Source organism: Nerophis ophidion, linkage group LG01 (genome assembly GCF_033978795.1).
Source record: "Nerophis ophidion isolate RoL-2023_Sa linkage group LG01, RoL_Noph_v1.0, whole genome shotgun sequence".
NCBI classification, from domain to species: domain Eukaryota; kingdom Metazoa; phylum Chordata; class Actinopteri; order Syngnathiformes; family Syngnathidae; genus Nerophis; species Nerophis ophidion.
In genome coordinates, this window is record NC_084611.1 from 88,192,641 (window position 1) to 88,220,010 (window position 27,370).

Here is a 27,370-nt window from a genome sequence, read left to right on the forward strand (position 1 = left end):
GGCGTAGCCTCCTGTGAAGGATATGTTAGAAGCCTTTTTATTGGTCAGTATCATCCACCGCCGTTCTTTGGTATCGACCTTCAAATGTGTGGAGGGCAAAAGTAGTCAGCCGTCACGCCCTTATAAGGTCATGCCATCATTCAAGACTGAGCAATAAAAACGCTACCAAAATAATCTTCAGAAGAGGCCCCGCCCATGAGATTGAAGTTAGAGTCATAAGCAAAAATAAGACTTGTCAAATAACATTTTTTTTCTCAAATTTTGTTTTGCAACCCAAAAAAATTTTAAATTTAAAAAAAAAAATCAAAACAATAGATCTGTAACCCTCCAAAAAGGATTTGTAACCAAAGAAAACAGTTTTGTAATTAAAACCTTATGTAAACACACAAAAAAATGTAAACAAAAAAAGTATCATAACAAAAAAGATTTGTAACAATAGCAAATGACCTAATGAAGAAAGTAAAATTATTAACCGAAAAAGAGATTTGTAAGAAAAAATGTAATTTGAACAAAAAAAAAAAAAACAGATTTATAAGCGGAAAAAAAAGAAAAGATTTTCACCCCCAAAAATGGATTTGTAAACAGAAAAAATTATAAAAAACAAATTTTTTTCCCACCAAAAAACGATTTTTATCCCAAAAAAGAAAAAGATCAGCACCCCCAAAAATATTTTTGTAACAAAAAAATGTATCAACAAAGAAATAGCTTTTTTTTAAAACAATAAATAGATTGTTACCAAAAAAAAGATTGTTAACAAAAAAAATTCGTAATAAAAAAGATTTGCAACAAAAAACGATTTGTAACCAAAGAAAAAATATTTTACACCCCAAAAAATGTATTTGTAGTAAAAAAATGTGGATACTAAAATTATTAACCGAAAAAGACATTTGTAACAAAAAATGAGAATTGCAACAAAAAACCTGATTTGTAAGCAAAAAATAAATAAATAATATTTTCACCCCAAAAAATGGATTTGTAAACAAAAAAAAAAAATTGGTAACCAAAAAAAATTCACAAAAAAAATACATATATATATTTTTTTTACCAATACACGATTTGTAACCAAAGAAAAAATATTTTACACCCCAAAAAATGTATTGGTAGTAAAGAAAAATGTGGATACTAAAATTATTAACCGAAAAATAAATTTGTAACAAAAAATGAGAATTGCAACAAAAAACCTGATTTGTAAGCAAAAAAAATAAAAAAAAAGATTTTCACCCCAAAAAATGTATTGGTAGTAAAGAAAAATGTGGATACTAAAATTATTAACCGAAAAATAAATTTGTAACAAAAAACGAGAATTGCAACAAAAAACCTGATTTGTAAGCAAAAAAAATAAAAAAAAAGATTTTCACCCCAAAAAATGGATTTGTAAACAAAAAAAAAATTGGTAACAAAAAAAAAATCATAAAAAAATAGATATATTTTTTTCCCCAATACACAATTTGTAACCCCAAAAAGAAAAATATTTGCACGCGAAAAATATATTTGTAAAAAAAAAAATCGGAACAGAAAAAGATTCATATTAAAAAAGGTTTGTAACAAAAAAAACAATTGTAACCAAAAAAACAAAACATAAAAAAAGATTTGCACCCCAAAAAATTTTATTTGTACCGAAAAATGCGTATACAATTTATTATTATTATTTTTTTTTAACAAAAAATTTATTTTTGACCAATAAAAAAGTTTGGTAGAAATATTTTTTTCATAATAAACATATTGTAACAAAAAAAATAAAAATAACGATTTGAACCCCCCCACCCCAAAAAAAGGAGAGATTTGCACCCCTCAAAAAAATGTATAGAGAAAAGTTTTTTTTACAAAAAAATTCATTTAAAAAAACGATTTGTAAACAAAATTAGTAACCAAATAAAGAAATTTGTAACCAAAAAGTTGTACAACCACCCAAAAAATGTTGTCACCATAAAAAGTTATTTGTAACCAAAAAAAAAAAAAAGATTGGTAACCAAAAAAAGATTCATAACAAAAAAAATATTTTTTAACAAAAACAATTTGCAAACAAAATACAATTAGTAACCAAATGAAAAGATTAGCAACAAAAAAAGTTTTGTTACCCAAAAAGTATTTGTAACCAGAAAATAACTAAAAAAAAAAAAAAAAGAAGTGCAAACCAACAAAAAGATTTGTAACCCCCAAAAAATATTTGTCCCTACAAAAAAATAACAAACAAACGATTTGTAATATACAAAAAAAAAAATGGTGTGTATTTTTTGGCTTGCAGAACCAATGTTTTTGTTGAATTATCTTTTTTGATTTGCAAATTGTTTCTGTCTTTGTTTGTGGCACAAAAGGCCACACCAGCCTCCACATGCACCAGGCTGCTACGGTCGGCCCTTGTCCCCGGGGAGGGAAATGGCTCATGGATCTAGTGTGGGCGTGGATATCGCCCCCCCCAACAGCGGCCTATGTGACGTCGCCGGTGCCATCACATCAGGACCCGCTGGGTCACGGCAACAAACAACACGGCTGACAAGACCACACAGCGAGAGCGGAGCTGCACTGACCAAATAAGGAGGTGCCATCCCTTCCTGGAGGAACAAAGGCAGACAGACGTCAGGGCCACGGCACAGAACACAGGCGGTGAAAAGGAAGAGGGCAAACAAAAGGGAAGATAAAAGACAAGTAGAGAGCAGGACTGTTGGAGAAGATGCAGGTGCGCTAACTGCAGGCGGAGGAGTCAAGGAGCAGCAAACTTCAGGTTCCACCAAGCATTCTTCGACATGTTCAACTACCGTCCAAATAAAGTGGTTAGAGTACACTGGTTGTCATGACGACACCGCCCGCTCTCTCTAAAACCAGCCGGGTCGAGACATCGGTTTTTTTCTTGCCCGTGTCGTGCTTGGTGGAACCGAGCTTCAAGGGGAGATGCTGAGCGAGCGATTGCTGCTTAGAACATTCCGTTTGGTCCAAAAGGACCTTTGCGTTCAGGAGCATTCCAATATCTGAAGGCACTTTAAAAACATCAAGTACGCTAGAAGGCACAAAGGGAAGGACAAACGAAGGAACAGAGAAACAAAGGAACGAACAAAGGAACAAACAAAGGAACGAACAAAGGAACAAACAAAGGAACGAACAAAGGAATGAACAAAGGAACGAACAAAGGAACGAACGAAGGAACGAACAAAGGAACTCACGTAAGAACTAACAAAAGAACTCACAAAGGAACGAACAAAGGAATGAACAAAGGAACTCACGTAAGAACTAACAAAAGAACGAACAAAGGAACGAACAAAGGAACTCACGTAAGAACTAACAAAAGAACTCACAAAGGAACGAACAAAGGAATGAACAAAGGAACTCACGTAAGAACTAACAAAAGAACGAACAAAGGAACGAACAAAGGAACTCACGTAAGAACTAACAAAAGAACTAACAAAGGAACGAACAAAGGAACTCACGTAAGAACTAACAAAAGAACTAACAAAGGAACGAACAAAGGAACTCACGTAAGAACTAACAAAAAAACTAACAAAGGAAGTAATGAAGGAACCAGCGTGGTAACTAATAAAGGAACCAACATAGAAACTAACAAAGGAACTAAAGTGAGCACTGACAAAGGAACTAACAATAAAACTAACAAAGGAAAAAACTAAGAAACGGACAACGGAACTAACATAAGAACAAACAAAAGAACTAACAAAGGAACCAACGTGGTAACTAATAAAATAACCAACATGGAAACTAAAAAAGGAACTAAAGTAAGAACTGACAAAAGAACTGACAAAAGAACTAACAAAGGAACGAACAAAGGAACTCACGTAAGAACTAACAAAAGAACTATCAAAAAAACTAACAAAGGAACGAACAAAGGAACTCACCTAAGAACTAACAAAAGAACTAACAAAGGAACGAACAAAGGAACTCACCTAAGAACTAACAAAAGAACTAACAAAGGAACGAACAAATGAACTCATGTAAGAACTAACAAAAGAACTAACAAAAGAACTAACAAAGGAACGAACAAATGAACTCACGTAAGAACTAACAAAAGAACTAACAAAGGAACTAACGAAGGAACCAGCGTGGTAACTAATAAAGGAACCAACGTAGAAACTAACAAAAGGAACTAAAGTGAGCACTGACAAAGGAACTAACAAAAAAACTAACAAAGGAAAAAACTAAGAAACGGACAACGGAACTAACATAAGAACAAACAAAAGAACTAACAAAGGAACCAACGTGGTAACTAATAAAATAACCAACATTGAAACTAAAAAGAACTAAAGTAAGAACTGACAAAAGAACTAACAAAGGAACGAACAAAGGAACTCACGTAAGAACTAACGAAAGAACTAACAAAAAAACTAACATAAGAACGAACAAAGGAATGAACAAAGGAACTCACCTAAGAACTAACAAAAGAACTAACAAAGGAACGAACAAATGAACTCACGTAAGAACTAACAAAAGAACTAACGAAGGAACCAGCGTGGTAACTAATAAAGGAACCAACATAGAAACTAACAAAGGAACTAAAGTGAGCACTGACAAAGGGACTAACAAAAAAACTAACAAAGGAAAAAACTAAGAAACGGACAACGGAACTAACATAAGAACAAACAAAGGAACTAACGAAGGAAACAACGTGGTAACTAATAAAATAACCAACATAGAAATTAAAAAAGGAACTAAAGTAAGAACTGACAAATGAATTAACAAAGGAACTAACAAAGGAACGAACGAAAGAGCAAACAAAGAAACTAATGAAGGACGAAATGAAGGAACTAACAAAGGATCGAACATAGAAACAAACGAAGGAACTAACCAAGGAACTAACAAAAGAACTAATAACGGAACTAATGAAAGAACTAACAAAGGAACTAAAAAAGGAACGAAGGAAGGAACAGAGGAAGCAACAAACAGGAACTAATATAAGAACGAATTAAGGAACAAATGGAAGAGGGAAGGAACAAAGGAAGGAAGGAATGAAGGAACAAAGGAAGAAATGAAGGAAGGAACAAAAGAAGGCATGAAGGACGGAACAAAGGACGAAACAAAGGAAGGAACAAAGGAAAGAACAAAAGAAGGGAAAAAGCAACAAAAACAACTACAATAACCAAGAAGCCAAGTGACGGAGGCGGGGTCTGATCAGTATATATTTGTGATTCCTGGTCACAAAAAGGTCTCAAAATCCTTAAACCTAGGTAAGAAAAAGTGCGATACTGCTCGCCAAGACAGCAACAAACAGGTTGCAAGAAAAAGGATGCAGATTCACGTCAGCATGCCGATACCGGTTTCGGGACACAGAGAAACAAGTAGAACTCCCTGAAGTAAATCCAAAGGTCTAAATACACAATTTGGAGAAAACAATACACCACGTGTCCCGTCAAAAGGGACGCCCGGCAGGGGGGGGGAACCCCCCTCGGGATCCGGTCTACCTGTTCCTCTCGCATTGCCTGCTGCTTTTTGGTCTTGCTCTGCCGGTAGTACTCCATGATCATCATGGCGGCGTAGATTTTGCCCACCGTCAAGTCTGTGGCTGCTGAGAAAATGACAAGTTACCCTGGAAGATTAGACCCTGGTGGGATGGGACCCTGAGCCGTGGGGTGGGGGGGGTGGGGGGGGGGTTGGGGGGTATGGTAGTGGGACACGAGACACATCAAAAAAGTCCACAAGGTGTCACCGGCAGCGAGTGAGCGTCCTCCGGTTTCACGGGGAATGAACTCGACTTGAGTATCGGCCGATACGGATGTCGATCCGCTATGATATCGGCAGAAATCCTTCAGACTTTTTAGTATTTTCTTTAGAAATGGTTTAACTGAGAAGAACGGTGGCTCTGGAAAAACACTAACCTATTTATTATTACCCGTATTTATGCTGTCTTTAAGTTTAACCGAACACATTTTTCAATGATATCAATTAATTGTCTGTGGTGACAAATAATCATGACTGTAGAGGGGGGACGTGGCCTGCCGCGGAACGGGGTGTGCCAGTAGCGGCCTCGAAGACAGCGACAGGTGAGTGGATGGCCCAGGTGGGCCTTGTTATCTAATCACCCGTCGCCTTCATTAGCAGCAGCCGATGTGAGACACAACATTGGAGTTGGAGTGAGCGCCAGAGTTAAATATCCTGAATCCCGGGCTCTCCTGGCAGTGTGTGGTGGTCCGCAGAACCCACCGGAGGGACAACCTCGGCAGTGACTAAATGAAACGGAAGTCAGCTCACTCTCTGCCGCGCCACACAAACACATCTTGACAACACGACTATTTACACAATAAAGCCGTTGGGTCTTTTCACAGGCAGATGTTAGGAACATTTTATCAACACGGCATCTACGGCTATCATGCTTCGAGTGCATTTCTAGTTTTGTGCTCCGGCTGCGGGCCAGCTAGCCAGCTCACTTTGAAACACCGGCGCGGAACTCGGGTTCTTGTATCCCCAGAGTTCGACGACGACACAAAAACATCAACAGTTTCAGGGAAAAATAGAAGAAGCTTTGTTTGTTTCAAAGTGGCCTAGCTATGCAACCTGCAGCCCATTCCAAACAATATACCGTATGGCATATTAAGCAGTTCCGTAACATTACAACTAAGAAGTGGTCACTTCCATGCACTTCAGGCAGCCAATCAGAGACATGCATGGTCTGCTCGTCATACTTCTGCTTCCTGGATCGGTCTACTGTAGTGAAAAGACTTCTATAGAGGATCTTCTATAGTTGGCACCCCCTGATAGCAGGATGTGGTCCTGGTGGGTCTACTTTGTGAATAGTGTTCTCTGCTTTAGTCTGTGTTCAGTCACACTCGGGGCCTGATCTGCTAAGGTCCAGTCCAAAGTTAACCGTCACCTGGCGGCCGTATTTAAATGGGCTGACATCGTTAGCTCCAACCTGGCCTGTCGATATTGAAGCACCAGATAGTCGAACCTCGGATTCAGGGGGAACGGTGTGGTTTTCGTCCTGGTCGTGGAACTGTGGACTAGCTCTATACTCTCGGCAGGGTTCTTGAGGGTGCATGGGAGCTTGCCCAACCAGTCCACATGTGCTTTGTGGACTTGGAGAAGGCATTAGACCGTGTACACCGGGAAGTCCTGTGGGGAGTGCTCAGAGAGTATGGGGTAATGGACTCTCTGATTGAGGCAGTCCGCTCCCTGTACGATCAGTGTCAGAGCTTGGTCCGCATTGCCGGCAGTAAGTCAGACCCGTTTCCAGTGAGGGTTGGACTCCGCCAAGGCTGTCCTTTGTCACCGATTCTGTTTATAACTTTTATGGACAGAATTTCAAGAGCAGTCAAGGCGTTGAGGGGTTCCGGTTTGGTAACCGCAGGATTAGGTCTCTGCTTTTTGCAGATGATGTGGTCCTGATGGCTTCAACTGACCGGGATCTTCAGCTCTCGCTGGATCGGTTCGCAGCCGAGTGTGAAGCGACCGGAGTGAGAATCAGCCCCTCCAAGTCCGAGTCCATGGTTCTCGCCCAGAAAAGGGTGGAATGCCATCCCCGGGTTGGGGAGGAGACCCTGCCCCAAGTGGAGGAGTTTAAGTACCTAGGAGTCTTGTTCACGAGTGAGGGAAGAGTGGATCGTGAGATCGACAGGCGGATCGGTGCGGCGTCTTCAGTAATGCGGACGTTGTACCGATCCGTTGTGGTGAAGAAGGAGCTGAGCCGGAAGGCAAAGCTCTCAATTTACCGGTCGATCTACGTTCCCATCCTCACCTATGGTCATGAGCTTTGGGTCATGACCGAAAGGATAAGATCATGGGTACAAGTGGCCGAAATGAGTTTCCTCCGCCGGGTGGCGGGGCTCTCCCTTAGAGATAGGGTGAGAAGCTCTGCCATCCGGGAGGAACTTAAAGTAAAGCCGCTGCTCCTTCACATCGAGAGGAGCCAGATGAGGTGGTTCGGGCATCTGGTCAGGATGCCACCCGAACGCCTCCCTAGGGAGGTGTTTAGGGCACGTCCAACCGGTAGGAGGCCACGGGGAAGACCCAGGACACGTTGGGAAGACTATGTCTGCCGGCTGGCCTGGGAACGCCTCGGGATCCCCCGGGAAGAGCTAGACGAAATGGCTGGGGAGAGGGAAGTCTGGGTTTCCCTGCTTAGGTTGTTGCCCCCGTGACCCGACCTCAGATAAGCGGAAGATGATGGATGGATGGATGAATGAGTATATCCGTTCGGCCACAATGGAGAAGTCTGATCTACAAAATTGGCAGGCAGCATACCCCTTCCCCTTCGAGCTGTCCTTGATGAACTGAAATTATTTTTCTCCAATCACTTCGGAACTTGTCCTTCTGCTTCGTCGCTGTTATGTTTTTGGACATTACTACTTGCCGTAGTTTTGAAGCAATGCATGATGGGAATCCGGATGTTGTGTGTCAGTCTATTAACGTGCCGGCCGGGATAAACACACACTGAGAAATAGCTCCGTGCCTGCCTACTTTATGGGTTATAGATAAGATAATGGAGACATATATAAGTCTCCTTTTCAGGTGAGAGAGGACGCTAAAGGCAGTGACTTTAAGGCACGCCCCCAATATTGTTTGTCCGGGTGGAAATCTGGAGAAATTCGGGCGAATGGTTTCCCTGGGAGATTTTCCGGAGGGGCACTGAAATTCGGGAGTCTCCCGGTAAAATCGGGAGGGTTGGCAAGTATGCACAGAGGTGGCAACAAGGCGCGACGTTATGTGCATCCCAGGCACTGGTGGTTTTTATGTGAATCAAGGCCAGGTGCCACCAGCGGGATTCCATCCATCCACCCATCTTCTTCCGCTTATCCGAGGTCGGGTCGTGGGGGCAGAAGCCTAAGCAGGGAAGCCCAGACTTCCCTCTCCCCAGCCACTTCGTCCAGCTCTTCCCGGTGGATCCCGAGGCGTTCCCAGGCCAGTCAAGAGACATAGTCTTCCCAATGTGTCCTGGGTCTTCCCCGTGGCCTCCTACCGGTTGGACATGCCCTAAACACCTCCCTAGGGAGGCGTTCGGGTGGCATCCTGACCAGATGCCCGAACCACCTCATCTGGCTCCTCTCCATGTGGAGGAGCAGCGGCTTAACTTTGAGTTCCTCCCGGATGACAGAGATTCTCACCCTATCTCTAAGGGAGAGCCCCGCCACTCGGTGGAGGAAACTAATTTTGGACGCTGTGATCTTATCCTTTCGGTCATGACCCAAAGCTCATGACCATAGGTGAGGAAGGGAACGTAGATCGACAGGTAACTTCAGAGCTTTGCCTTCCGGCTCAGCTCCTTCCTCACCACAGCGGGATTCGGCCGGTGCCAAAAAAAGCACCGTATTTGCCACAGGACAGTTTCAGTCTTGATAAATCACAACACGAGCGCAATTTTTAAAAATATTTGCATCTCTTCCTTTTTTTGCTATAACTTTTATAGGCATCCGTCCGTCAGTAGTGACTATGGGTTGCCCATAGGGGAGTTTTTCCTTCCACCGTCGAAGCTGGCGCCAATCAGGTGCAACTAAAGACTACCAGCTTCCGTGTTGTTTCCTCCCTTTAGTTGGGGAAGCTGGAGTGACCTTTGGGTGGCGCAAGCCTGGGCAGAAAGTATGGCGATCCTGGGTTGCCCGATCATCAAGAACCCCACCTCGGCCGTGACGATATGGCCCAGAGGAAAGCAAGGCAACGCATCTGGCATCGGCTTGGCTACGGGATCTGCCGGCAGGGGGTCAGCAATGACACCCTGATTTTCTGTCTGGGTTTACTCCCATAGCCTTTCCTTCTCCCAAAGGTACCACAAGGCAGAGGGTTTGATGACGACTATTTGACCCATAGGTGGGGCAGTGGTTGGGGGATGCCAGGGCGTGTCCACACACCGGTGCTCCTCTGGGGCCCACTGCTGCTCCAAGATCCCCTACAGTTTAGCCTATGACTGCGAGGTCCCAGTTATAATAATCAGCATATATTCTGCATATTCACAAGTACAAACTATGCAGATGGATTGCGTGAACTAATTTGATCATTTAAGAGACGCAATCCTAAGCGCACAAGCTTTCTAGACCAGGCCCTTTATCGACTGAACATCTTCATATTAATTATTTCATATATGAGTGTTCTGAAACTGGACCGAGAACACTGTCTACTGTTTGAGTCATTGTTGCTCGTTCCGAGACATGAGTCCAAACTACCTTCAGCATGGGCACTTTTGTCAGAACATCCCATGCTGTGTGTGTACTGTGTGTTGCAGCCTGATCAGGGGGTGCGAGGCCGTGAGTGACACTGGCTGGCAGAAGCTGTCCTCTTGGTGAGTTGGTGATCGGACATACCGTTGCACAAAACACACCGCCGCGGCTCTCCTGCAACTTACCCTTGTGAGGCGTCACCAGCAGGTCCAGCGTCTTCTGCGACAAGTTGGGCCAGATGGCCATCATCTCCTTCCGAAGCTCGGCGTCCATTTGTTGCTTATCCGCACCACCTGGAAGGGGGATGGGAGGGGGGGTTCCAAAAACCGTGAGGCGTTCTTGCACAATTGTAACTAATAGGAGGGAGACGAGTACATCGACAGAAAGATACCCCTAGTACGGTATTTTCCGGACTATAGAGCGCACCGGTATATAAGCCGCACCCGCAAAATTTACCAAAAAATAAATAAATACAAATAATTTTCCGTATATTAGCCACGCCGCAAATTTTTACGTTGTAAAATTTGTCATTTACAGAGAAATATTTTGTAAATTTTTCTTTACATACCTTAATTGTTCTCAAACGGTGTCTGTAACACGGCGGTAAAACGGCTGATCAAACAAAACAGAAGTCATCTGCGCAAGCTAAATCTCCAATCAGCGAAATGGACTCAAGAACTCCACAGTGACGTTTTGGTGAATGTACTGAGGAAATTGTGAAACTGAAACAATACAAAAATAATGCCGTTGTAAGTTAATAATACTAAGACAGACACATTTTTCGCAAATGCTAACGACGCTAGCTTGTTTACTGGGTAGCACATATAAATGTGCATGAAAACACTGCTACTGACATCACACATGGGACGGTTTGGTAAGAATTCATTGTTGTAGTTATATTGTAAAACTTACAAACATTGCTTGGAGTGATAAGTGAAGAACGCATGTGACAAGTGAAGAACGCATATGAGTAGAAACGCTATGGGTGACGGAACGAGACTTTAACTTCCGGCTGAAAGAAGAACTGCCGATAGGCGTGAGCCGAACTGAAATGCTTGAATGTCCGGAGAGAGTGGAGTGTGTGGATGTTGAAACTGTTCGAATCGGATGAGAAATGTGGGATATGGAGAGGTTTGTATGATTCCCATTCATTTTCAACGAGAAAAAATTCCAGGAAAACCCGGAATTTTTGGGAACGTGAAAACATGTTTTGCGTTCGATATATTGAAAAAAGTAATGTGGGTGGATCGTTGAAAGGTCGTAATTGGGTTTGAAAATGTTCTCAAAATTCTGAGAATTTTGAGAATCTTGTAGACACTATGAGTATGTCCCATTTATTTGAATTGGAATTTCCTGGAAATTTGGGAATTTCGAGGAAATTGGGAATTTTTAAAAATACCAGCACAATTGTCTTTGATGATATGAATGGGTTGGTGTTCGAATTTTTGGAATCGTTTGGAAAATGTTGACGTAGTAACAGTTTGAATTGAGAATGGGTTTTTTTTTGGGAATTCGGGAAAACGGAAATTTTTTTAACAAACAAAAGGAATAAGAGCATTTGTTTTACCAACAAACCAGGAATTTTTTTGAAGGTGGAATGGTCAAAAACGGTTGAAAAATGTGGACTGTAAAAACTTTCCAGGAAGAGGTGAAAATAAGGCTTCGGAAAATCGAAATTTCCTGGAATTCCTGGAATTCTTAAAAACGTTTAACTTGATTGTCTAAGGTTAGTGGAGTGTGTGGATGGTGGAACGGTTCAAATCGGTTGATAAATGTGTTGAAAATTGGCCCATTCATTTTCAATAGGCAAAATGTCCTGGAGAACCGTGAATTCTGGGTAATCCGGGATATTTTTAGGGGAACTCCTGATTCTCGGTCGAGACGAACGTTTCGATACTCGAACGGTTCCAATCAGATGAAAACTGTGAGCTTTGGAGCCCGGCGGAATAATAACACAAAGATGATGTTTTGTTGTGGAATCTTACAGATCCATAGATGTGAAAAGTGCCAGGACTATTGGCTCCTACCCTTGGCGATCTTGATATCCAGCGCGGTCCTGATGAGCGCCATGAGGGTTGAGTTAAAGTGCACCGTGTTGTCGTCGGCCACTGGCAGGTCCATGCGAAGCAGCCTCTGTGGGGAGCCAGTCAGAAGAACGGCATGAGAGCAGGAGGCGCCCTGGCCGGGATGTTCCGGGGTGAGCCGATAGGGGCGTAAGGGTGCGGTTGAGAGAGCTCCATAGACCAACCAAGTCTTCTTCTGCCAATTTGACCTCGAGTCACAGACTGCGGAGGAAGTTCCTGCAGATCACGTGACCAAGGAACCTTCTCATGTCAATAGCATTGGTGGATGCGCTTGCAAATGCAGAAGCATTTACTCTGAGGTGGAACACTGACTGGAAGTGCGTCTCCTGATATCCCAGTGATACTCCACGACACAGCACAGCTAGCCGAATGGGGGGTGGGGGGGTGGGAAACAATCGAACCCAAAAACGGCCTACGGCCCAACCTTTGCCCATGTTCCCTGATGTGTGAATGCAGTGGCCCATTCACACATCTCTGTTGTTCCACACAAAATATGACGACAATCCAAGTAACACACAATAATCTGCACAGACTGCAATTAAGGTGAGGCTTAATTGGAGTCCTTTGGGGGACCGAAAGAGGTTGATGGGAGACCAAGAGCAGTATCACTGGTGGAATTCTGCTGCTTTTCAGGAGACAGCTGGTTTCTTTGCAACTCTGGCATGTTCTATAGAGCTCCCCCTACCTTCAAGGAGGTTCCCGGTCTATCTCGGGTAAATCTGATGGAGAAACTACGAGATAGAACGAGGTTGCTATCTGGTCCATCCATGCGGTTTACCCGCGAACATGAGCGTTGGGCACTCACGATGGCGAGCACGGCAGAACGATGGCGGCTGACTTTGCGGGCATGCTCCGGGGCGTCATGCCGGGCAGCGGGCATCGGCCAACATCAACAGCCTCCGCGTCGCCCGCGGCCATGCGACACGGCGTGCAAGGACGGCATGCAACAACCCCTCCACGGTAGGCCACCCGACACAGAGCATGCAAGACCCTACTTCAACTAAACCCTCCCAGCCCACAAGTTCACACACAAGCAGCCGTGCATCCGCGCAAAGAGAGGATCCAAACGGATCCTGGAATAGTTTATTTCAATCGTTGTTGGGTAGAAATATCAAGTCAAGATCTCTCTCAATGCCAAAACGGCTGCAGTGTTTCAAGGGGTAGAGTTAGAAAGGGGCAATCAAACCCTAAAAGAAGACTACAAAACCAAAAAAAATCATAAGAGATGAGTGATGTTCTTTGTGTTTTTTCAGTTTTTGGACCAACCAGACCTTTATTTGCATGTTTTAGTTGAGTTACTGCAGGAAAGGGGTGAGCAAAAAGGGGGTACACATGGTTGGGTGAACTAGGAGACTCCAAGCTTGGTCATGAGATGGTTACAGGTAGAGAAAGGGTGAAGATGAAGGCTTTGGTAAAAACACTGAAAGAGGAATAGGGAGGAAGAAGAAGAACTTGGGAGGGGCTTTAGGAGGACTGAAAAAGACAGAACAAGACAAGAGCAAAAGGACGAGACTATAACGACACGGACAAAAGTTCCACGCTCCGGAAACCAAACAATGGTCTACTCTTCCGACAGCCCTGATGCTGATCATGGAATTCTTCAAACTTGTCTGAAAGAGACCACGCGAAAACTTGAAGTTACGGACTGCGGTAGAGGACTAAGGGGGAGGGGGCGGGACCGTGAGGGCAAACCAACGTCCTCGAAGAGACAGAAGAAGAAAAGTGGAAGGGGGGACGGACAGCCGGGGGAGAGAGGGGGGGGGGGGGGGGGGGTTCAACAGGACAATGAAGACAGAGGCCGGTTTGCGGACAGACGGACAGGAAGTAGACAGACGGTAGAGACAGAGGAGGAAGAAAAGGACAAAGGTGGTCACACCAGATTCACAACTTTTAGAACCCGAATGGAACATAATCCTTTGTTGTCTTGTTAAAATATTGAAATACATCTCCAAAAACTACATTGGCCCTAATGTGCGAAACCGACTTTTCTTACCTATTTGGTACCGGTTTTAGTGTATTTGGAAATCGGCATAAGTCCTGAAAATGTGAACACAAACCGTGGGGAGTATGGTGGAGATATTTATCGAACAAGCTTGCCTTCCATACTTCCACCAAGAGAGCGATCCGCCGTTGTAGTCCAACCACGTGTTCCATAAGTTCATTCAATTTAACTATCCTGTAGTTGTTGGGCGGACTGGCTCGTACATGCACATGCATCCTCCGCTTATGCCGCATAGTTCCGCTATGGGAATGCTAAACATTACAACAAAGACGGGGGAACAGACAACATCACACATGGGACGGGTTTAGTAAGTTAAAATTGTTTTAGTTGTATTGTAAAACTTAGTGATGAGTTAAAAATCCACACATGTAGAAACGCTATCGACGAATAGAAGACGCTACGGCACTTCTACTTCCGGTTGAAAGCAATAAACAGAAGGCCGATGCAGCAGCTACAGTGAGCGAACTTATCCAAAAGATGGCGCCACAGCACAAACAATAACACACGTTTTGAGTGTCTTTGCTCATTTTTTTTGGAACAAACAAAGACGGTGGGGAGAAGACACTGTCGAAGTGGAGGCACGTGAAATAAGACGGCAAAAAAACGGCGCATCCTGAAAGAAAGTGTTTGTAAAACAATCTACGTAAAACCGCAAGGAATTGTCTCAAATGAAATGACCTCTTAGAATGTTATTTTGGGATGTAAACGGACAAAAAAATGGATAATCGACAATTTTACGTTGTCTTCTTCTTGGTTTATTTTTGAGTCAATAATTTATTTTTGGTCTCCCACACTGTTCAGTTTAAACACACTTTATGGCAGTGTCTCTTAAGGTGGGCGGGGTTGGGGTGTACAGGGTAGGGCGGTAGCTGGGGGTGTATATTGTAGCGTCCCGGAAGAGTTAGTGCTGCAAGGGGTTCTGGGTATTTGTTCTGTAGTGTTTATGTTGTGTTACGGTGCGGATGTTCTCCCAAAACGTGTTTGTCATTCTTGTTTGGTGTGGGTTCACAGTGTGGCGCATAAAGTTGTTTATACGGCCACCCTCAGTGTGACCTGTATGGCTATTGACAAAGTATGCCTTGCATTCACTTGTGTGTCACATATGTTATATTTTATATTATGACTGAGCCGGTACGCTGTCCGTACGCCTTCAAGGCACGCCCCAATGTTGTTGTCCGGGTGGAAATCGGGAGAAATTCGGGAGAATGTTTGCCCCCGGTAGATTTTTGGGAGGTGCACTGAAATTCGGGAGTCTCGGGAAAATCCGTAGGGTTGGCAAGTATACCAGAGGTTCACAGCACAGATAGCAAGCGAATCGCTAAAATTCGTTCCATTTTGCCTATCAGCGACGCTGAGATCATTATTCATGCGTTTGTTACGTCTCGATCACTGCAACGGATTATTCTCATGTCTCCCCATGTCTAGCATTAAAAGATTACAGTTGGTACAAAATGCGGCTTCTAGACTTTTGACAAGAACAAGAAAGTTTGATCATATTACGTCTATATTGTATATACCTTTATATACATATATACCTATAAATTCACCTATAAAGTCTCACCAGCACTGGCTTCCTGTGCACTTAAGATGTGACTTTAAGGTTTTACTACTTACGTATAAAATACTACACGGTCTAGCTCCATCCTATCTTGCTGATTGTATTGTACCATATGTCCCGGCAACAAATCTGCGTTTAAAGAACTCCAGCTTATTAGTGATTCCCAGAGCCCCCCAAAAATCTGCAGGCTATAGAGCTTTTTCTATTGGGGCTCCAGTACTCTAGAATGCCCCCAGTTAGAGATGCTACCTCAGTAGAAGCATTTAAGACCCATCTCAAAACTCATTTGTACACTCTAGCCTTTAAATAGACCCCCTTTTAGACCAGTTGATCTGCCGTTTCTTTTCTTTTCTCCTCTCCCCCCTTCTCCCTTGTGGGGGCGCGGGGGGAGATGGAACTGGCTGTCCAGAGTCGGGACCCAGGGGTGGACTGCTCGCCTGTGTATCGGTTGGGGACATATCTGATCTTCTGACCCTTCTCCACTCGGGATGGTCTCCTGCTGGCCCCACTATGGACTGGACTCTCACTATTATGTTAGATCCACTATGAACTGGACTGTTGGACCCACTCGACGTCCATTGCCATCTGCGGGCATCTGCAAGGTTTCTCATAGTCATTCACATTGACGTCCCACTGGGTTCTGAGTTTTTCCTTGCCCTTTTGTGGGGTCTGAACAGAGGATGTCGTTGTGGCTTGTGGAGCCCTTTGAGACACTTGTGATCTAGGCCTATATAAATAAACATTGATTGATTGATTGATCAAAATTTCCGCACAAATGTTATACTTCAATGAATGTCCTTCAGACTTAACTTTCTTTACCAACATGCTTGCAAAAACAAAGTTAAGTCCATCTCTAGCTACAAGCTAATGCTAGCGAGTAAGACCAAATCTTACCGGGTTCAGTGTATCATTCCCTACGCTTACTTGCAGTGGAGGCTCATAATAAAGTAAAGTTAAAGTACCAATGATCGTCACACACACGCTAGGTGTGGTGAAATTCGTCTTCTGCATTCGACCCATCCACTTGTTCACCCCGTGGGAGGTGAGGGGAGCAGTAGGGAATCCTTTTTGGTGATTTAACCCCCAATTCCAACCCTTGATGCTGAGTGCCAAGCAGGGAGGTAATGGGTCCCATTTTTATAGTCATTGGTATGACTCGGCCAGGGTTTGAACTCACAACCTACCGATCTCAGGGCGGACACTCTAACCACTAGGCCACTGAGTAATACAAATTTCTGCTTAAAAGCTGGGTCACTCGTATTCGGAGGTACAGGCTGCATAATGTTACCTTACTTACACTTTGTAGATGTTAACCCGCACTGCGTGGAAAGAAAAAACCCGGCTCCGGCACTAAATGAAAGCTGACCTATAAGTCATCAATTTAAGATACGGACTGTCATGAATCTGGATGCCACTGAGAACGGAGAGAAAGACAAATGGCTGGACAATAACAAAGAAGATAAAAACAGACAGCAGAAAGTGCAGAAAAGCAAAACCCGAATGGTCACCCTGGTGGTCCGCGGGCACGAATTGAAGCCAACGACACTCAAGATTCCTCAAGATTTAGAAAAGACCAGAAACAACGAAAACCCCCAAAAAAGTGTCCTGGTTATTATTGTCTTGTGTCTGCAAATGTTTTTGTGTGTGTGGGCGCGTGCACATGAGCGCTTCGGAGCCATCCACAGGAACCAGAAAAGCAGAGGACTGAAGACAGGCGGCCTTGCCGGTCCTTCTGTACCTGCATCGTCGGCAGAGTGACCGGTGCGTGCGGTTGTCTCAAATGCGTCAAATTCATAACATTCAATCGCACATTGTTGTGTACTTTGATGGTTATGATGCAGCTGGAGTTGTGTGTCTCCGTGTGTGTCCGAGTGCATGTGTTTCGGGGTGTGGTGCGTCCGTGCAGGTTGCAGATGGACAGGCAAAGCCCCCCTCCTCTGCTCCCTGGCTCCTGCGGCCTGACGGCAGGCGAAATTAGGAAAAGTTGAAGAAAATACAAAAATTAGGGGGGGGGGGGTCCACTGTCACGTCACTGCACCACAGAAGCCACTCCCTCCCCGCAGATTCGGAGAAAGGACAACGCGCACCAAGACCACCACCACCACCACAACCACCATAACAGACAGCGAGGAGGACACCGCTGGGACGTGGGGAAGGGCGGGTGGGTGTAATGGGGGTGGGGGTTAAAGGGCAGGGACAGGAAGGTGGGGTGGAGTCGCAGGGGGCGGGTCTACCTTATAGGCCACCCTGGCTGGACACCTCTTCCCGAGGCCTAGCGGCGGACACATGTGTCTTAGCATCTGATACATGTCTGTGTAAGTGATCCGGCCGCTGGGGTGGCCACACAAACACACACACACACACACACACACACACACATACATACACACACAGTAACCAATCAACCGACAGACAGAACAAATGATGACACAGGAAAGGAAATAAAGGATGAGGGGATGGGGGGGAAAAACGTCGGGGTGGTACGAGGCGAGGAAGAACGGAAAGAAAAGGGACACAGGGAAGGAAGAGGGAGGGAAACAAATACACAAAGGTTATTGATTTCGGACCGCTGTTGATGTGTGGTTGCTGTGGCGATAGAGAGGATGAGAGAGAAAGGGGGCGTGGCCTAGCCTGGCGTTGACTACAAAAGAGAGAGGAAGGGAGGAGCAGCTTGGAGGAGAGGTCAAAAGGGAGGAGTTGAGTTAGTCCAGGTGAAAAAAGGAGGATTTGGGTCTCGTCTGCTCGGGTAGAATAGTGCCGAGGAAGCTAGCCCGACAACGCCGTAGTCGGCTACGTTCCTGAGGCTGCGCGTCCAACGGGAGCCCACAATCACGTCTGCGCCGCCAGACAGGCTAAGAGCCACGCTCGACGAGAGAAGTTCATTGGCCTGCTTTTGCTTCTTTGGCTCGTCTCGTCTTAACTCGGTTGGAGCCTCTTTTCGCACTGCTCTCCGAAATCTAAATAATGCAATTGATCAACTGGCCTCTCAACGAAATTGATCGGAAGAGAAGGCCTAGAGCCACCTGGAGAAGAACCACAGAGCAGGAGATAAATGCGCAAGGGCTGTCATGGCAACAACTGGAGCGGAGTACACAAGACCGAAGGGGATGGAGGAGTTTCATCTATGTTTTATCTATGTTCCTTAAGGAATTTAAAGGCCTAAGTAAAGTAAGTAAGTTTCAAAACAGAAGCTCGGGTTTGGGATAACCCGCTTGTCCTGACGGAACTTTTGTTGCTGGATACCTGATGGACTCTTGGGAGAGAAGTGGAGAGTTCTGTGCCTGGCAGTTCTTTCAGTCGACAACATTGACAATATTTATTCGGAACTGCGATAACAGGTCATCTTCTGATTGGATTGAGCGTTGCTCTGGTCCATCGACAAATTTGAAAGACGATGGCAGCCGTTCAAGGAACCCAAACACTGCCCGTCGCGATGGATAGGATGGGCAGAGCTGCGGGCACCCAGACTTCGGCGATCTCGGAATTGGATTGCAAATAGGCAAACCAAATTGAGTAAAATCTCGGTGGAGTTTCCCCTTGTGCAAGGCGAAATTAAGATCAATTTGAGAGCGAAAACTGGCAATTCGAGTTGACAAATCACCGGAATGTGTCTGCTGGATCCTACCCATAACAATCCTTATCTACAATTCGACTCCCTATGCAAACGGTCTTAGCAAGACTGGGCTGTAAACCCCCCAGCTAGACCAGTGAAGCGAGAGTAACCATAAAAAATCCCTCCCTCCTTTCATCAACAACACCTGGGATGTTGACTCTGTTTTACCATGAATTGAATAACGTGGACCCCGACTTAAACAAGTTGAAAAACTTATCCGGGTGTTAGCATTTAGTGGTCGATTGTACGGAATATGTACTGTACTGCGCAATCTACTGATAAAAGTTTCAATCAATCAAACAAATACGTGAGCGGCCCCGTCGTTGCAAGTCTCGAGTTTGATTGGCGGGGAAGTTGTGGGCATTGGTCAAAGTTGCGAGGTAGCGCATTTGTGTGAATTGGGGCGATTGCTACATTGCAAAATTTGGGAGGGACTACTTAGAATTGACACTGATGGTTAAACTGGGTTAAGAGCAAATGTTTAAGTACCATGACCAAACCATACCGTCCAAAGATGAACACAGGTTCAAAGAAACTGAGGACCAAGTCTTGGTAGAACATGCCCTACAAGTTTCTCGACAGTAGTAACCATCAGGGCAAGTGTTACCGCCATGGAGCTACCAGGTAAGCTTACGGCTGGCCGGGAGTCTTCTTTTTAGATTCTAGCATTCTGGATGCCGTGTGCCCCTTGCAGGTCAGTCCAGGTACTACATCAGGACGCATTTGTTTCCTTCACGCCTCTGAAAATTGGGTTCTGAACAAAGTTCAATGAAAAGTCTGCTTTGTATAGTCCCGCAAGTAGAAGCATTTAAGTCTCACCTTAAAACTCATCTGTATACTCTAGCCTTTAAATAGACCTCCTTTTTAGACCAGTTGATCTGCCGCTTCTTTCCTTTCTCCTATGTCCCCCCCTCCCTTGTGGAGGGGGTCCGGTCCGATGACCATGGATGAAGCACTGGCTGTCCAGAGTCGAGACTCGGGATGGACCGCTCGTCGGGACCCAGGATGGACCGCTCGTCGGGACCCAGGATGGACCGCTCGCCTGTATCGGTTGGGGACATCTCTACGCTGCTGATCCGCCTCCGCTTGAGATGGTCTCCTGTGGACGGGACTCTCGCTGCTGTCTTGGATCCGCTTGAACTGAACTCTCGCGGCTGTGTTGGAGCCACTATGGATTGAACTTTCACAGTATCATGTTAGACCCGCTCGACATCCATTGCTTTCGGTTCCCAAGAGGGGGGGGGGGTTGCCCACATCTGAGGTCCTCTCCAAGGTTTCTCATAGTCAGCATTGTCACTGGCGTCCCACTGGATGTGAATTCTCCCTGCCCACTGGGTGTGAGTTTTCCTTGCCCTTTTGTGGGTTCTTCCGAGGATGTTGTAGTCGTAATGATTTGTGCAGTCCTTTGAGACATTTGTGATTTGGGGCTATATAAATAAACATTGATTGATTGATTGATTGATTGATTGAAGTAAACTAGGGTGACGAAGAAGACTTAGAACTTCTTGGACAACTTAAGCATGGATGTCCGCTAACTTTTAGCAACTCAACGGCAAGAAAACGGAAATGTTGATTATCGGTCCTGCTAGACACCGACCTCTATTTAATAATACCACCTTAACATTTGACAACCAAACAATTACACAAAGCGACTCGGTAAAGAATCTGGGGATTATCTTCGAACCAACTCTCTCGTTTGAGTCACAAATTAAGACTGTTACTAAAACGGCCTTCTTCTTATATCTCCGTAACATCGCTAAAATTCGTTCCATTTTGTCCACTAGCTACGCTGAGATCATTATTCATGCGTTTGTTACGTCTCGTCTCGATTACTGTAACAAATTATTTTCGGGTCTCCCCATGTCTAGCATTAAAAGATTACAGTTGGTACAAAACGCGGCTTCTAGACTTTTGACAAGAACAAGAAAGTTTGATCATATTACGCCTGTACTGTATATACCTTTATATACATATATACCTATATATATATACCTATACTGGCTCACCTGCACTGGCTTCCTGTGCACTTAAGATGTGACTTTAAGGTTATACTACTTACGTATAAAATACTACACGGTCTAGCTCCATCCTATCTTGCCGATTGTATTGTACCATATGTCCCGGCAAGAAATCTGCGTTCAAAGAACTCCGGCTTATTAGTGACTCCCAGAGTCCAAAAAAAACCTGCGGGCTATAGAGCGTTTTCATTTCGGGCTCCAGTACTCTGGAATGCCCTCCCGGTAACAGTTAGAGATGCCACCTCACTAGAAGCATTTAAGTCTCACCTTAAAACTGATTTGTATAGTCTAGCCTTTAAATAGACACTTTTTTTAGACCAGTTGATCTGCCGTTTCTTTTCTTTTTGCCTCTGCCCCCCTCTCCCTCGTGGAGGGGTTCGGGGGGGGGGGGGGGGGCGACAGGTCCGGTGGCCATGGATGAAGTGCTGGCTGTCCAGAGTCGGGACCCGGGGTGGACCGCTCGCCTGTGCATGGTTGGGGACATCTCTGCGCTGCTGACCCGTCCGTCTCTGCTCGGAATGGTCTCCTACTGACCCCACTATGGACTGGACTCTCACTATTATGTCAGATCCACTATGGACTGGACTCTCACTATAATGTTCAATCCATTTTGGACTGAACTCTCCCTATTATGCTAGATCCACTATGTACTGGACTCTCACTATTATGTTAGATCCACTATGGACTGGACTCTCACTATTCTGTTAGGTCCACTATGGACTGGACTCTCACTATTATGTCAGATCCACTATGGACTGGACTCTCACTATAATGTTCAATCCATTTTGGACTGAACTCTCCCTATTATGCTAGATCCACTATGGACTGGACTCTCACTATTATGTTAGATCCACTATGGACTGGACTCTCACTATTATGTTAAAACCACTATGGACTGGACTCTCACTATTATGTTAAAACCACTATGGACTGGACTCTCACTATTATGTTAGATCCACTATGGACTGGACTCTCACTATTATGTTAGATCCACTATGGACTGGACTCTCACTATTATGTTAGATCCACTATGGACTGGACTCTCACTATTATGTTAGATCCACTATGGACTGGACTCTCACTATTACGTTAGATCCACTATGGACTGGACTCTCACTATTATGTTAGATCCACTATGGACTGGACTCTCACTATTATGTTAGATCCACTATGGACTGGACTCTCACTATTACGTTAGATCCACTATGGACTGGACTCTCACTATTACGTTAGAGCCACTATGGACTGGACTTTCACAATATTATGTCAGACCCACTCGACGTCCATTGCTCTCCAAGGTTTTTCATAGCCATTCTCATCGACGTCCCACTGGGTTGTGAGTTTTTCCTTGCCCTTATGTGGGCGCTGAATCGCGGATGTCCTTGTGGCTTGTGCAGCCCTTTGAGACACTTGTGATTTAGGGCTACATAAATAAACATTGATTGATTGATTGATTAAGAAAAACAACTTCCATCAACTTCTATATTGTATCTGGACTCCAGAATGGACAGAAATAATCTCGAAAATCTTCCAAAATATTGTTTCCAGAAGTTGTTTAAAAACGCTTGTAGTAGTACCTCTTAAGGGGATTAGCACCGAAGCTAACAGTCGACTTTGTGGGTCATTTAATAATACTTTCCCTCCGTTTGGCAGAATAAGAACGCCTTAGAACCGGCCTGCTCTTTGATCTCCCCCTGTTTTCTGATCCACACACATATATTATTATTTGTACTATTCAGCCCGGAGAGACAGTGAAGAGAGAGGCGCTCACACTTTTCCGATCATCTTAAAGGGGAACATTATCACCAAACCTATGCAAGCGTCAATATATACCTTGATGGTGCAGAAAAAAGACCATGTATTTTTTTCAACCGATTTCCGAACTCTAAATGGGTGAATTTTGGCGAATTAAACGCCTTTCTGTTTATCGCTCTGGAGGGGATGACGTCACCGAGGTAACACACCCGCCATTTTCATTTTCACATTACAAACACCGGGTCTCAGCTCTGTTATTTTCCGTTTTTTTCGACTATTTTTTGGAACCTTGGAGACATCATGCCTCGGAGGGTGTAACAACACTAACAGGGAGGGATTCAAGTTGCACCACTGGCAAGAAAATCTGCCGCCAGACCCCCATTGAATGTACCAGAGTGTCTCCACATTTGACCGGCGATGCTAAGACAGACATGACACAGAGATGTATGGATAACCTGCAGATGCATTTGCAACGATTAAGTCAACGAAATTTTCAACCATTTTCATTTTCAACCCATTGTAATCATTGGGTCTCAGTTCTGTTATTTTCCGTTTTTTCGACAATTTTTTGGAAGCTTGGAGACATCATGCCTTGTCGGTGTGTTGTCGGAGGGTGTAACAACACTAACAGGGAGGGATTCAAGTTCCACCACTGGCAAGAAAATCTGCCGCCAGACCCCCATTGAGTTTGCCAGAGTGTCTCCACATTTGACCGGCGATGCTAAGACAGACATGGCACAGAGATGTATGGATAACCTGCAGATGCATTTGCAACGATTAAGTCAACGAAATTTTCAACCGTTTTCATTTTCAACCCATTGTAAACATTGGGTCTAAGTTCTGTTATTTTCCGTTTTTTTCGACTATTTTTTGGAACCTTGGAGACATCATGCCTGGGAGGGTGTAACAACACTAACAGGGAGGGATTCAAGTTGCACCACTGGCAAGAAATCTGCCGCCAGACCCCCAATGAATTTACCAGAGTGTCTTCACATTTTACCGGCGATGCTAAGGCAGACATGGCACAGAGATGTGAAGTGAATTATATTTATATAGCGCTTTTTCTCTAAGTGACTCAAAGCGCTTTACATAGTGAAACCCAATATCTGATTTTTTACATTTAAACCAGTGTGGGTGGCACTGGGAGCAGGTGGGTAAAGTGTCTTGCCCAAGGACACAACGGCAGTGACTAGGATGGCGGAAGCGGGGATCGAACCTGCAACCCTCAAGTTGCTGGCACGGCAGCTCTACCAACCGAGCTATACCGCCCCGATGTGTGGATAACCCGCAGATGCATTTGCAACGATTAAGTCAACGAAATCACAAAGGTGAGTTTTGTTGATGTTGTTGACTTATGTGCTAATCAGACATATTTGGTCGCGGCGTGACTGCCAGCTAATCGATGCTAACATGCTAGGCTAATCGATGCTAACATGCTATTTACGCTAGCTGTATGTACATTTGAAACTAGATACCCACATTTAATGCGAAACAAACACTTACCAATCGACGGATTCAAGTTGCTCCAGTGTCACAAGATGCGGAAGTCCTGATCGTTTGGTCCGCACATTTTACCGGCGATGCTAATAAGGCAGCCATGCTATGGGCCACTTCATTAGGTACACCCACGCTATGGCCGAATAGCGTCAATAGCTTCAATTTCTTCTTCAATTTCGTTTTCGCTATCTGCCTCCATACTCCGACCATCTGTTTCAATACACGCGTAATCTGTTGAATCGCTTAAGCCGGTGAAATCCGAGTCTGAATCCGAGCTAATGTCGCTATATCTTGCTGTTTGTATCGGCAGCCCTGTATGACGTCACAGAGAAATGGACAGTCCGCATCGCAAATAGCGAAAATCAAGAACTTTAAAGCTTTTTTTTTAGGGATATTCCGGGAGCTGTAAAATTAAAAAAAAAACTTCGAAAAATAAAACAAGCCACCGGGGACTGATTTTTTATTGTTTTTAACCCTTTTTGAAATTGTGATAATGTTCCCCTTTAAAAGCGCGGGTCCGAATACAGGACGGCGGACAACTTCAAAAAGCGCTACGTGTGCTAAAGCTAGCGGCTAGCCAGGCTCCTGTCTGGCGCAGCCGATTTAAAAGGCTCTCGGTGGACACCAGACCTTGAAAAGTCCAACGTTCCTGACCCAAAAAAACACACACATACACAAGTGTTCATTCCCCCCCCCCCCCCCCACACCAGAAGAAGACAGAGACACAAACAGAGCGGGTGTGGCCGTTAAGAATAGGTATGCTTACATCCTCCATGTTAGCGCGCTAATGCTAAGACAGCCGCTGCATGCTAACCGCTGAGTCATTGTGGTGGACGGCCGGTCCAAAAGGACATTAGTGACTCTGAAAAGGACGTAAATTTTGGGCTTAATACATTATTATTATTTTTTTCAAGTGGCATAAGCAACGCTAAGTTTGCAGCGTACGCTCTCAACATGGAGCAAGTAACAGATAACCTCAATATTTGTCAGGTACTGGAAAATCTGATAAAATAGTCACATTGTATGGAGGTTCATTTGTGTTTTTATTACAAAAAAATTTTTGGGACACAGAATTTATGTAACTGATTTTTCTGTTTGTATTTTGTGAACTACTTTTTTTTTTATTTTTTTTACATGAAGTCATGCTGAGTCTTTAATTTAACCTTATTTTTTTTAATAAAGCAGAAGTGGGTCTTGAGAATCAACAAAAGTTTTTGCACTGAATTTTATTTTCATTTACATTGAATTGCTTTACACTGATTTTTTTCCACACTGAATTTTCCTACACTGATTTTTTTCACTGAATTTTTTACACACTGAGTTTTCACAACCACATTTGTTTTACATAGAATTTGTATTCACTGAATTATTTTTCACCATTTTTTTTTTTACACTAAAATTTTTCATCAAAACCAACTTTTTCACAGACAATTTTTTTACTTAATTTTTTGTTTGTCTGATTTTGAATGGGATTGTGCTGAAAATTTAAATTTACCCTCGGGGATTAATAAAGTATTTTTGATTCTGATTTAACAGTGAATTTTTCTACAATGAATACATTGATTTTTTTTTTTACACTGAATTTTTTCACAACAAATTTGTTTACACTGGATTTTTACACACAGAATTTTCAAACATTGATTTTTTTTTACATTGAATTTTTACACTAAATTTCTATGCACTGAATTATTATTTTACAATTATTTTACATTAACTGAATTTTTTACACTCCAACTTTTCGTAGACTACATTTTTTAACAGTGAATTTTGATCTATTAAATTTTTTTTCACACTGAATTTTCAACACATTACATTTTTGTACACTAAATTTACTTTTACACTGAATTTTACACTAAATTTTTACACCCAAACTTTTCATACACTGATTTTTTAACAGTGAATTCTTTTACAATGAATTTTGATACATTGATTTTCTTTTACACCAGATATGTTTACACTGGCTTTTTACACAGTAAATTTTTTTTACACTAAATTTTTACACACTGAATTTTTATGCAATGAATTATTATTTTACACAATTATTTTACATTGATTTTTAACACTGGATTTTTACACACATAATTGTCAACACTAAATTTTTTTACAGTGATTTTTCAACATAGAATTTTGACACGCTGAATTTCTATACACTCGATCATTTTACACAATTCTTTTACATCAATTTTTTTAACACTGGATTTTTACACTTAATTTTCAACTTTAAATGTTTTTACTGTGATTTCTATACACTGAATTATTTTTACACACTGAATTTTTATGCAATGAATTATTATTTTACACAATTATTTTACATTGATTTTTAACACTGAATTTTCAACACTGAATTTTTTTACAGTGATTTTTCAACATAGAATTTTTACATGCTGAATTTCTATGCAATCTATCATTTTACACAATCATTTTACCTAGATTTTTTTAACACTGGATTTTTACACTTAATTTTCAACAGTAAATGTTTTTACAGTGATTTTTTTACACACTGAATTTCTATAGACTGAATTATTTTTAGACATAATTTTTACACTGAATTTGTTTACAATGAATTTTACAAAACAAATGATTTTCTACATAAAATTTTGATCCATTCATTTTTTATACACAGAATTTTTACACAGAATTTTTACACTGAATTTTGCAAAAGTTATTTTCTCCTTAAAATTTTTAATTAATTGATTTTTACAATTTTTACACAGAATTTTACAGTGAATTTTTTTATCAACTAAATTTTTTGGCACTG

The 27,370-nt window shown here is 43.1% G+C and overlaps 1 protein-coding gene across 9 annotated transcripts in view; it reads right to left on the minus strand.

Annotated features, from left to right (window-relative positions):
* cacna1ab (calcium channel, voltage-dependent, P/Q type, alpha 1A subunit, b) overlaps nucleotides 1–27,370 on the minus strand; it is a 252,875-nt gene that overhangs the window by 32,753 nt on the left and 192,752 nt on the right. For 4 of the 9 annotated variants that reach the window (XM_061914721.1, XM_061914716.1, XM_061914736.1 and 1 more), the window contains exons 39-42: nucleotides 12,113–12,218; nucleotides 10,271–10,378; nucleotides 5,403–5,506; nucleotides 2,529–2,552 (exon numbers count right to left, since the gene is read on the minus strand). In XM_061914721.1, coding sequence (XP_061770705.1) covers nucleotides 2,529–2,552; nucleotides 5,403–5,506; nucleotides 10,271–10,378; nucleotides 12,113–12,218 — 342 coding nt within the window. The remainder of the gene's footprint in view (nucleotides 1–2,528; nucleotides 2,553–5,402; nucleotides 5,507–10,270; nucleotides 10,379–12,112; nucleotides 12,219–27,370) is intronic. The other 5 variants (XM_061914712.1, XM_061914746.1, XM_061914742.1 and 2 more) reach the window with 3 other exon arrangements.